Below are 12941 nucleotides of genomic sequence, written 5' to 3'. Positions count from 1 at the left end.
TTCAATTCATCAAAAATAACCATGAATAACATTTGTACCTCAGCTATCACATGGTACAAAGATGGCCGACCTCTGACCAGTGCAGCTGGAGTGAGGATCCTGAAGCGGGGCCAGATGCTGGAGATTGAGCGTGCACAGCTGTCTGATGCTGGGATGTACAAATGTGTGGCTGTTAACCTGGCGGGAGCCGCTGAGATATCTCACAGTCTGCAGGTGTTCGGTGGGTCCTTTTTTTCTCATGCTATTCATCACAGGTTTGCTAATATGTGGGTCACTCAATAATTAAAGGACTTTTTTTTTTTTTTAATAAACCTCTTTTTCAGTTTTCTGTCATGTATTCATCATTAATAGGTATTAATATGTATCAGGCGTCAAAGGCACCATTTTTATCACGTTTTATTTGTTGTCGTTGGTGCAACTCTGCTACCAACAATCAGATACTGTACCTGGAAAGGCATTTTTTTATGTTTTAAATATAATTCCTTTACCATTAGGCACAAAAAGTAACATTCTAACTGAATAACCCTTTTATTTCGGAACTGACTTGATTTATATCAAATTAAGTAACATTTAAAATCTAACTTTCCCCATTTTTTAATATTGTCATGTTTCACTTTAGTCATTCCAGTGTTTAGTGTAAAAAATGTGCTCTAATACATTATGCACATGATTACTTAAACTCTTTTAAGATCAATAGATCAAATCCTTGTAAGCTAAGAAATTCATTTGCAAGTGTTTATGATTAAAATGGTGTGGTGACATGGTTGTGTAAAGTCACAGGACTGACAAAATAATCCAAAAGAAAAGACACATTTGGTATTAAAAAATATATGTGTTTTCATTCATTCATTCATTTTCTCCAAGTTTATTTAGATTAGGTGTCAGGACAAGTAGAATTGACTCATTCACTAATTGCTTTAACCATTTGTACATGGATTTTATGCAATTTAATGGCTGGGATGTAAAATGTCCTCCACTTCTGGAATGACCCACATTGTGAAGTCATATATGAATAAACAAGAACTTGGGAATAACGCAGTCATTACGTACAGTAATTGACTAACAACTCATATTAATGAACAGTTTGTGTTTGTCTTCCTATTATCTCTCTTGTAGTGCCTCCCATCATCTCCAGCCATGGGGGGACAGTCACAGTTGTGGTAAATGAGGCTGTGAAGCTGGAATGTGAGGCCACCGGAGTCCCCCTACCCAACCTCACCTGGCTCAAAAATGGCAGCCCTGTGGCAAGTGTGTCACATGGCATACAGGTGAAATTATTAGATAAACTGATCATATAAGATTCCAAAGGGTATGACACATCACTGCCGTTATGGCTGCCCAGTAGGTAGCATAGCATGTGTGGAGGGTTTCTCTAGTAAAATAAGCTAATTCAAAACGTTACTAATTTCCCCAAACAATTTTGCTGCTGAAAACAAATGTATTGGGTATGAAGTATTGTTGTTGATTGATTCTTGTCCAATTCTTGACATTTTTTGTCAAAGTATTTAAAGTTAGGTACATTTTGTTGTAAAAATGTTAGTGACTGCCCTCTATGGATCAACAACAGCTATTACAATCAAATTTTGTTGTTGGCTGAAAATATTGGTTTGTGATGTCACAAATTACCACTGTTGGCCCCGCCCAAATCTGTGGTGCGTATAAGTTTGGATTGAGATAATTATGATTAGAGATACAGTATATAGTGAGTATCAAGTAGGTAGCTAGCATATATTGTTCTTTGGATAATTTATAGTATAGACTGTAACACAAATATGCACAACCGTAACACCACATTGCAGTCTCACCTTAAGACAGTCGACTTATCCCCACCCCTGCCATTTTCCTACCCTGACTCCCTCTTCCCTGTTCCCTTCTCCCTCACCTAGGTGTAACACTGCCCTCTCTTTTTATATTCTCACTTAGGGAGAGCTTGTGATGATGGTCATATATATTTATGTTTATATAGACTGGCATGTCTTAACTGCTCCATAATTAAGGCATTCAAAAAAATATTCAGCCAAAACCTCAGGGTTTAGTTACTATTTAACTCTAAATGCACCATTTTCATTGGCCCATAACTGCATGTTGGAAAATAAGAAAAAAAATCTGATCTGTGTTTTAATTTACAATATAAGGATGACTCTTTCTTGGGACATAAAACTATTTTTCTTTATGTGACTTTGGGTTACTTCACTACTTGTGAATATTGAAAATCCTTTACATGAGGTAATTGTTGCCTCTGTGTCTTATAATCATTTATTGTTGATAGTTTTTTTTATTAAATCACTAGTATTGTGTGGGTTTTTTCATGATATTGTGACTTTGATGATCTGTACCGGACCTCTAAAGATGTGCTGTGCTTTTACAAAAGCATGTGCAACTCCAGTTTTTCAGAACCACTTTGCCACATGTTTTAACCCTGATTCAGTGTCTGATTGCATCAATTCAGTTTTTCATCACAGTTTGTATGCGTGTCCTTCACAGGTGTCGTCTGGTGGCCGAGTGTTGTCTCTGAGCAGTGCAAAGGTCAGTGACACCGGCAGGTACACCTGTGTGGCCGTCAACGCCGGAGGAGAACAACAGAGAGAGTACGACCTCAGGGTTTATGGTAAGAATATCATATCAGTGTTTGACAGATTCAGAAACTTAGAGATCATTAGGTGAATTAGACTGTGGTGGACAGGAGACGACCAGTTCTACTGGTGCGTTGTTCAACACTGGATAAAATGAATATAAACCTTAGTCTGCATCGATACAGTAAAAAAAAGTTAAATGCAAATTAAGAAGGAGCATTGCAACTCAATGAAAAAGAGCAGTTTAATATAAACATACATTTATTAACAAAATGCTGCTATTATTATTATTATTATTATTATTATTATTATTATTATTATTATTAGCAGAATTACATTAAATAAACCTTTTTGTAAATCAGAATCTGAAACAGAAATAATTTATTTATCCCAGATGGGAATTACTTGTGTTACAGAAGCTCAAGAAATATTATAAATAAAAAGACTAAACAAGAAAGAAAGAAAGATAAAGAATAAATACAAGTGCACACATTACAGTAGAAAAAAAGAAATTAAGAAAAATAACAATACAAATGTACAAATATAATACAGATATATACAACAATCAAAGCTGTCAGGTTACAGTGAGCAAAATTAAACTTGATTGTAAGTATTAATATCAAACGCTGCAATTTTGGGCCATGATAAAGTTTTAAAAATACTAAATTACCTAATTTGTAGAAATTTAAATATGTGCTTCATATTACAACCTTTATTAATATTTAAATATTTTTTTATATTCATCTATTCCCTCCTTTGTTCTAGTATTAGCTGACATTGGTGGCTGGTTTTCTGTCTTTGGCTCAAGGCCTTTGGTCAGATCTGATGTCATCATTATTGCCTGTTGGTTGGCTTTCACTGAGTCCTTTTCACAAACAGAGCTCGACTTGATGGCAAACCATTACTGTCACTGCGTGCTATGAGTTTAAGGTTTTGTGCTGTTATGTGTGTCTGAACTGATGTGTGATATGGAAGTTAAACATTCATATCATGATTTTGCTCAAAGAAAAGGAAAAAAAAAATGTTATTCATTGGGGTGGGAGCTGGTTTGTGGCACAAATTGCTCCAGTTTTCCATTCGCTTCCTGTGTCTGGACAAACTGAGCTGTTATTTACAACCTGGGCTCAAACAGTTGAGCAACATAAGGAGACTGGTAATAACTGGAGTAAATCAAAGTTTTTTTCTTTGATCTTTAGAAAATTAAACCCAGTCTCACTTTAAATTTTAAAAAAAGTCTCTAAAAGTTTCAATATGGCTTTATAGAACAGACTTGTCTAGTCACATGATGGGAATTAAAATGTGGTATTTCTCCTTGGCCCCCACTCTTTCCACTAGCCTGGCTGCATCTCAGGCCTGGGGCGGTGCTTGGGTTTGAACAAGTGGTACTTGCACAAACTTTGATCATGGATGCACTGGCATCCATGACCTGGGCTGTGGGATAAACTTGTACTGGACTTAACCTTACCCCCAATTTCCACTGGACGCGTCACCGGAGCTCATAGGTTTTCGCTTTAATTTCCACCGGGTCCGCTGTGGTGCTTGTCTGCTCCGTCCCAGCAGCGGCAATCCGGTTCCCTCCGCCAGATATACGCAGGGCTTCTATTTCTGGTGGACTCCGGAGCACTGTTGCTAAAAAATATGGCTATGACAAATCGAGAGAGTCCAACCTTCTTGTACTCCCATAACTTCACATCTCACTCTCACTATAAAGCAGTCAACTCTTCCCCACCCTTTCCATTTCCTACCCTGACTCCCTCTTCCCTGTTCCCATCCCCCTCACCAAGGTGTAACACTGCCCTCTCTTTTTATATTCTCCCTTTAATAAAGTTTTTCTTATCCTTCCTTAGAGAGGGCTGGTGATGGTCACTATTATGCAATAAAATACATTCATTTATTTAATTGCAATAACAAAACATGCAGTGCTGTCGTTAAAAGATTGCACTTCTTGTAGTGTTGACCTTTGACAGCATGTGCAGACAAAATGAAAAAATAAAATAAAAAAAATGGTATTTCTTAACATGATGCAGCAGAAGTATCACTCATACACGTAGAAATAGCAGATTTAAAAAATTTATAACGATTTATGACCCCTCATGAAGTTATGCCCCCAGTTTGGAAACCACTGCTGTATTACGTTGAAGAGAACAGTCCATTGGTCCTAAAGAATCTCTTCATTTCTTCCACAGTGCCGCCAAATATCAAGGGTGAGGAAGTGAATGCCACTGTGATGTTGGGTCGTCCAGTGGAGTTGCACTGCCAGAGCGATGCCATTCCTCCGCCCACACTCTCCTGGCGCAAAGATGGCCGCCCACTCTTTAGAAAGCATGGCCTTGTTCTCTCAGCTGATGGTAGCCTGCTTAAGGTACACGTTGTTGAAGAAATGCCATTAAGGCCCTATCCATGCTGTTGGCTGGTTCATTGGCTGATTGATTGTTTTTTACAGGTGGACAGGGCTCAGGTGCAGGATTCAGGCAGGTACACGTGTGAAGCTACCAACGTCGCTGGAAAAATGGAGAAGAACTACAACCTCAACGTGTGGGGTGAGTTTTGTGTGGACGCTGATATGGAACATATTTTAGTTTATATACTGTAAATCATTTAAATATGATGCTGACCTATACATTTACTAATCGAGCACAAAATTACATGGTGATGAAAAGGTGTACATACTTTTGTTTAGATTTGAATACTATAACTTTAATGTAAATAAAATATATATAAAAACTTGATGAATGTATGAATAATTTTGTATATGTATTAACAATTCAAACAATCTTTCATTTACGTGTGCCTCCTTAAAAGGAAGAGTACCTTTAATGTGCGTAGATTTTATTCTGGTTTGAATCTGCTTCATTAAACTTCTTAAAAATCATTAAAGTTATATGGATTTTTATTATTTTTGCATCCATACCCACATTTTTTATGAATGAACACATTGTTGTGCGCTAGTGGTGATAGCAATTATACAGGATGTAAAAGAAGATTTGTAAAACAAGTTTTTAAAGGAGTTTAATGAATCCATCTTTTGCAAAAAAAAAGTGTGCTGTTCAGGGATTTGTGAGATTTTTCTGTGTAGTTAATAATCCTTCAAAGTCGGCAATCACAGCTTCTTCTTTTAAAGTTATGAGTGTAATTTTCATAGCGATGTCAATGCTTCTTTGTGGTTTTGTTTCCTTTTCACAGTTCCTCCCAGCATCCGCGGCTCAGAGGACATTTCTCCTCTGACGGTGATTGAAGGGAGTCTCATCTCTCTTGTGTGTGAGTCAAGCGGCATTCCACCTCCCAGCCTCACGTGGAAGAAGGACGGTATGTAAACGTGTGCTAGTTCACGACCCAGGTTTGGTGCTTATTACCAAAGAGCAGCTCTATATTTACATACTAGTTTTTTTATTGGTTTTTATATATTTTTCTAGATTCTGAGCTAAAGGTGAACCAGAGGGTCAGGATTTTGTCTGGAGGTCGGCAGCTGCAGATTTCCAGTGCTGAGAAGACAGACGCTGCCTCTTACACCTGCACAGCTACAAGTGAAGCAGGCACCACCTCTAAGGAATACAACTTGCAGGTTTATGGTACATGCACGTAAATATTCTGGCTCTTGTTGCCATATCAAGGGAATTTTACGTTTTTTATACATGTAAATTTTAAAAAAAAAAGCTAGTTTGCAATGCTCGAGAAACTATACAGAGATGAAAAGAGCTGGTGATGTCCTAAGACGTGTCAAACTCAAGGCCTGCGGGCCAAATCCAGCCCTTCACATAATCCAATTCGGCCCTCAGGGGAATGTGCACATGAATTAATTAAATAATTTAGTTGTTGTTGAAGTAGCTCAATTATTTTTCCAAAATCATGCAATTTTTCTCAAATTATTCCACAAAATCTCCCAAAAATAAATAAAAATTGATCAATGAATAAATACACCAAAGGGCATTTAAGTATTGGTCACTTATTGCTTAGATATTGTTAATGCCTATGGGCTGAGATTTGTGCCTCTAGAAACTGAATTAATGACTGAATTAGAAATTGAATTTACTGTTTTGAAACTGAATTAGTAACTTGAAATTGTATTTAATTTGTAACTATTAATCTTAGTACATTCCAAAAAAACCAATAGATTTCTGCATTTCAAAACAGTTAATTCAACTTCAAGTTGTTACTTTCAAATTCAATACCAACTATTCAACTTCAGTTTCTAGTGGCACAAAACTCAGCCCATACCTTCCATAGTTTATGTCTAATTTATAACTGGAAATGCAAACTTGGGCACATTTATGTTGAAATTGTTAGTTTTCCTGCCTAAAAACTGCGCCCCACTTGTGATCGAACAGGTCAGTATTTGACCCCTGTGCTCAGACCTTTATTAATGCCTTAGTTCTACGTGCCTCAGTATATTTCTGTCTTTTCCTCTGATCAGTCCGCCCGTCCATCACACGCACTGAAGCCGATGCTGATGAGATCACTGTCACAAAAGGAGGTGATGTGACCTTACAGTGTGCAGCCGAGGGCATCCCTCGACCCGCAGTCACATGGCTCAAGGACGGACGGCCAATCACAGGTCGGCATGCTGCCAAGGTCCTCAACGAAGGAAGGCTTCTGCAGATTAAAGATGCCACGGTGTCGGACACGGGACGCTACACCTGCATCGCCGTCAACGTGGCTGGACAGGCTGACAGCAAGCATGACATCACTGTGCATGGTAGGAGTTAGTGTTTTCATTATTTTATCATGTATCAAGCTCCATCTTAAGCTGTTTTTGGTTAAATGCCCCTTTTCGTTTCCTTTGTTTCTTTTGCTGCTCAGTTCCACCGAGCATAATCGGACAGGTGGAACTCCCAGAAAACGTGAGTGTTGTTGTGAAGAACCCTGTTGCTCTGTACTGTGAGGCATCAGGAATTCCTCTTCCTACAATCTCCTGGATGAAGGATGGTCTCCCCATTACAGCCACCAGTTCAGTGCTCATTCTCTCAGGTATGCCTGCCACATATATGCTTCGTGCACATAATCAAACTATCTTAGTACCTTTTGAATAAGCCTCCTTTTAGAATTTGAGTAAAAACGTTTATCTGATTTTTAACAGTTGCAGTAACTGCAGCATTTACTGTGAACTGTGTTATCATTGATATTTGACCCACACCATGTCGTTTTAATGCTCGATGTTCATTGTTTCAACTAAATGAGTGTTTTCCTTTGAACTGACTTTAAAAAGACAATAACGATTTAAAACAAAAAGGCATCATTATTGACATGTTCATCTTGCAGGTGGCCGTAGCCTGCGTCTGATGCATGCCGCTGCAGGTGATGCTGGGAGGTATACGTGTATTGTTTCTAACAGCGCTGGAGAAGAAAGGAAGAACTTTGACCTCGACGTCCTCGGTATAAAGACATGGATGTATTGTTTTTTATTATTATTATATTTTATGGTTTTAAAGTCAACATATGCCCTGATCTGCCATGGACAGCAAATCTTACAGGTGATCAAGGACTTTTTTGGAATTTGGAGGCCAGTTTAAGCTCTGAAGCTTTTTGTTATGTTGCTCTTACTATTCCTAAACTTGTTTTGCTTTGTAGAAGTGTAAATGACTCTGGTGAAAGAGTATACAGCCATTAAGAAATATTGTGTCCATTACAGGCTGTGAATGATCAGTAACAATGTTTACGCGTGTGTACGAAGGTAACATCCTCTATAGCAGTGGTCCTCAACCTCTGAGCTGTGGACCGGTGGTTGGGAAGCCTGATGTAGAGACTCTGAGAAACCTTGTTTAAGTTTTGATTCTTGCTACTTTTTCCAACTTCCAACTCATTCAAAATAATGCTAATCCAGTTGAGCACGTTTTCCTCTAACCTCTACTTTAAAGATTAAATTGTGTACAATAGTGTTTATGTTTCTTTTTTTCCCAGTTCTGCCAAGCATAGTGCACGAGGGGACACTGGTGGACACCAAAGTAAAGGAGAATAATAACATCACTCTCCCCTGCGAGGCATCAGGTAAATGAGCCAATCAGAGAGCAAACATGGGCTGTGTTCAAAATCGCATACTAACTACACACTACACACTCAATGAGTATATACTGGATAAACTATTAGGATGATGGTGACCGTTCCCACTGAAGTATACTTCCAAGTTTCCCAAGATGCATTTCAAACCTACAATGATAAAAACCTGAAGCACACTGAGACTAAGTTGATTCTCCACCTTTGAACGTTCTGAAAGCATTTAAAGCAAGAACATGTGGTCATTTGATCCATAAAACTCACAGAAAACACATTTCATGCCGACATTTCATAGATTTTCTGAGATCCACCATTGTGCTATTTCAAAACAAGAGCCCTATTTACAAAAGGGTTAAAAACTAATGGAAGGCAAGAAGAGATGCTTTTGTTTTGAAAAGGGGATGTTTGATTTTTGACTTGAAGCTGGTCCCAGGAGGATTTTACGTTCCGCTTGCAATGCATCATGGGTGTTTGAGTATGGCTAGTGTGCCCACCGTGCATACTTTGGAAATGTCCCGATATAGTATACATCTGGGTATTCTTTTGCGTACTCAATCTTTGCATATTATCTAATGTGAACGCACTAAATACTCATTTTGATGTCAGACTTACGTTAGTATGCCATTTCAAACACTTCCATTGTCCTGGTAAAACATTGAGGTGTTTAACAACTAAATTCCTACTGTCCTTAGGAAACCCTGTTCCCGAGATTAAATGGAAAAGGGACGGCCAGATCTTGGTGCTAGATGAACGTTATCAGATTTTATCTCACGGACGTTTTCTGCACATTTCTGAGGCTCAAGTTGGAGACACAGGACGATACAGCTGCCACGCATCGAACAGAGCAGGAGACCGCAGCCGACATTTCAACCTCAATGTCCTTGGTAAGTCTTTTGTTAAAAGAATACTTGTTGCAGTGGTTAATGAGACGTACGCTTTATTCCAGTGATTTATGTTTGTGTGTAGTATCTCCCACCATTGCTGGCTCAGGCCCTGATGATTCAGCAGAGGAGGTAATAGTGACCCTGAGCAGTCCCACCTCACTGGTGTGTGAGGTCCATTCCTTCCCTCCTGCTCTGATCACATGGCTTAAGGACGGCATTCCGTTTGAACCTCGGAGAAATGCCAGAGTACTTCCAGGTTTGAGATCACATGCACAGAGAAGATTACTTGAGAATATCTTGGGATTTGTTTCGGTACAGGTTTGAATTTGTCTTTCATAGGAGGACGAACCCTGCAGATTCTTAACGCTAAAGAAGAGGACGCGGGGCGGTACACCTGTGTGGCTACTAATGAAGCGGGAGAATCACTGAAGCACTATGAGGTCAAAGTTTATGGTGAGATTCCATCTTTGTAAGCATGTTGCATCTGTTAACGATGAAGGAATGTGTCCCATTTGTGTGAATCTTGAGTGTATCTTAAGAAAATGACTTCATATTTTTGCACAATCAAATAATGTGAACTTCATGAAAACTGGAAGGATTTTGGCATTGGTGAACCAATGTCTGCTTTGTAATAGGAATGATGCACCAAATCAGTATTTGGAGTGAAAAGTCTGTGATGAAGTCTGAAATAAAGAAGTTGAGACAGAACTGTCTTATGAGTTTTATTCGTGGAGACATACACAGCTGGAACATTATTCTAGTGCCCTTGACCCGTCGTCATAAGAAGTGGGATTAGACGATGAAGAGCTGGATGAATCATTGATCAGCGATACAGGCTCACATCTGTATCACATGTGACTGAGCTGTATTTTATTACAATGTACGTTGCCTATAATCAAACTTTCAGGGACAATGATAAAATCAACATGTCTGTATTTATTACATTCACTCTGACATCAAATTTGGTTGTAACACATGCTTTAGTATTACATATCTAGAAATATATCAGTCAGTTTTAATTGTTTGGCTAAAATAATTGTTCATTGTGGCATTTATTATGCTCAAACTGTGTTTTTGTTCATTTGCTGTTTTAAATTCTATTTTTACAGACCTTAACATCAATCCACACACAAACCAAGTCATCTAAATCCTGAATTTAATTCAATTATCTGCTTCTCTGCCTTTATTAAGTAGCTTTATTTAAAAAAAAATGTGTTAACAAAAGCATTTCTTTGTATCCCACCATTATCACTGGTTTTCTGGTTTTTAATTTATCCAATTGTAACTCAAATTTACACTTGAACTTAAAAATGACCTACAATGTCCAAAGTGAACACTTAATCAGAATTATTCTACAATATATTAATTTAACATTTTGACTTACAATAAGGTCTGACTCTAGAATCCATACACTTGCTGTCCCGGTTGCCTTTTTTCCTCCATTCTCTCCATCTGAGAGAAATAAATGTCACTTTCAGCTACATTGCCAAAAATATGTTATTCTTCCCTCCACAAAAGACAGCTGTTTATAAATGATAAAACGCAAAGCTGAGACATAGCATCCTGTTGAAGTTTGTATTTTGAAATTCTGTGAGGAGTGATTGACAACTGTTATATATGTTAATATTAAAGCTCCATGTGCTGCCAAATCTGGAAAATATATTTTAACAGCAAGTTTTTAATGAAAAAGGATGTGAGTTGAGAAGGCCCGTTGAGCCTAGATCACGTCAGTTCCTGAAGTCTCATTCAAACCATGTGAATACACAAGAACGAAGCATCTGGTTATAACTAAAGATTGGTGTTCTGTTTTAACAAGTCAATTATTTACCCTTTTTTGCATGTTTCTTTTCCTTACACCAGTTCCCCCACTGATCATTAAGAATGATATCCCAGGGGCAGGACTTGCCCCTAAAGAGGTCAAGATAAAAGTAAACAGCACGTTGACCCTGGAGTGTGTAGCTCAGGCTTTTCCTGCCCCGACTCTGCAGTGGTACAAGGACGGGCAGGTAGTAGCCCAGAATAGTTGGCAATACCTTCTCCTTTTTTTTTAGGAACAAAAAAGTGAAATTGTTCCATGCATTTCTTTGCAGGTCTTGCACACTGATGAGCACGTGTCTGTCACATCCAATGGTCGTGTTGTTCAGATCAGGCACGCTCAGGTGTCTGACACGGGCCGCTACACCTGTGTAGCCTCTAACGTGGCCGGAGAAGATGAGAAGGACTTTGATGTAAATATACAAGGTGAACTGGTTGATGATGTTATCACTGAGACTCAGACATTGTCTAGATAAACACTCGTATTTTCCATTTTCCTACAACGCTGTTGTCATTTCAGAAAGTCTGAAATCAAGTGAAATAAGGTGTCGGTTTCTTCTCATTTAGTCCCTCCCAACTTCAACAAACCTGGTGGATCTATTGATTCTTCATCCTCCATGGGATTTGGAGACGATTCTCGGGATGTGATTTTAAATAATCCGATTTCTTTGTACTGTGAGACCAACGCTGTCCCACCTCCAATGCTCACCTGGTACAAAGATGGACATCTTCTGACCTCTAATAATAAAGTTTTGATCCTCCCAGGTGAGAAAGGAACACAAATGAAAGAAAGAGAAGGTGCTGATTCTAATCTGGCTGTTTTGCTGCCAGGGGGGCGAGTGTTGCAGATCCCCAGGGCTCAGGCTGAGGACTCTGGGAGATACACATGTGTGGCCATCAATGAAGCAGGAGAGGACTCCATCCAGTATGATGTCAGAGTGTTATGTGAGTCAAAATGCTTTCCACATTTGATAACCAAACATCTCATAACCGTATCTATTTGGTCTGCTTTATTTTTTTTATTTATACATTTATAAATGTATACATTCTTGTCCTGTGTCTTCCACTGTACTTTGATATGTGAATTTCCCCATTGTATGATAAATAAAGTATGATCATAATTGTGAATGAGAAGGACTTCTAAAACTGAACCATAGTATTTATTTTATTTTATTATTTTGTTGATGTAGCAGTTTTATTCAAAGAGCAACATCAAGTCTCTTCATAAGATAATAAATACCACCAACACTAAAGAAAAAAAAAAAGTATACTTCTATAATATATCTCAAACAAAAAAGCAATAAAATAAATAAAAGTGAAATGGAATAGAAAATTGACATCAAAATGAAGAAATTAAAAAAGTTAAAATTTTCCACTAACACGTCAAATAATTACTGTTCATGGTTTCTTTAGTTTCTCAATTGCACTTTTTCATGTTATTTTGTCCTGTTTTTTCAATCATTCTTATTTTGTATTCGTGTGCCAGTGCCTCCGACCATAAAAGGAACCAGCTTTGACCTTCCTGATGAGGTTACTGTCTTGCTCAACAAAACCTTCCAGGTGGACTGCCATGTAGAAGGAAACCCCACCCCTAAAATCACCTGGTTTAAGGACGGCCAGCCAATCAGCTCCAGTGGTCCCTACAGTATTCTGTCTGGTGGGCGGGCTCTTCAGGTAACAC

At 38.4% G+C, this 12941-nt stretch overlaps 1 protein-coding gene across 2 annotated transcripts in view; it reads left to right on the top strand.

The window, feature by feature from the left end:
- hmcn1 (hemicentin 1) overlaps positions 1–12941 on the top strand; it is a 120500-nt gene that overhangs the window by 60632 nt on the left and 46927 nt on the right. For both annotated transcript variants that reach the window (XM_028445562.1, XM_028445561.1), the window contains exons 38-56: positions 44–220; positions 1117–1268; positions 2485–2608; positions 4760–4935; positions 5017–5113; positions 5757–5879; positions 5987–6142; positions 6985–7266; positions 7371–7538; positions 7830–7943; positions 8469–8555; positions 9254–9445; positions 9528–9701; positions 9785–9898; positions 11306–11451; positions 11536–11686; positions 11828–12025; positions 12092–12205; positions 12747–12934. In XM_028445562.1, the coding sequence (XP_028301363.1) occupies positions 44–220; positions 1117–1268; positions 2485–2608; positions 4760–4935; positions 5017–5113; positions 5757–5879; positions 5987–6142; positions 6985–7266; positions 7371–7538; positions 7830–7943; positions 8469–8555; positions 9254–9445; positions 9528–9701; positions 9785–9898; positions 11306–11451; positions 11536–11686; positions 11828–12025; positions 12092–12205; positions 12747–12934 (2933 nt within the window). The remainder of the gene's footprint in view (positions 1–43; positions 221–1116; positions 1269–2484; positions 2609–4759; positions 4936–5016; positions 5114–5756; positions 5880–5986; positions 6143–6984; positions 7267–7370; positions 7539–7829; positions 7944–8468; positions 8556–9253; positions 9446–9527; positions 9702–9784; positions 9899–11305; positions 11452–11535; positions 11687–11827; positions 12026–12091; positions 12206–12746; positions 12935–12941) is intronic.

This window comes from Gouania willdenowi, chromosome 4 (assembly GCF_900634775.1).
Source record: "Gouania willdenowi chromosome 4, fGouWil2.1, whole genome shotgun sequence".
In the NCBI taxonomy this organism is placed as follows: domain Eukaryota; kingdom Metazoa; phylum Chordata; class Actinopteri; order Blenniiformes; family Gobiesocidae; genus Gouania; species Gouania willdenowi.
The sequence above is the reverse complement of the archived record's forward strand: the minus strand, read 5'-3'. Positions and strand labels throughout refer to the sequence as shown.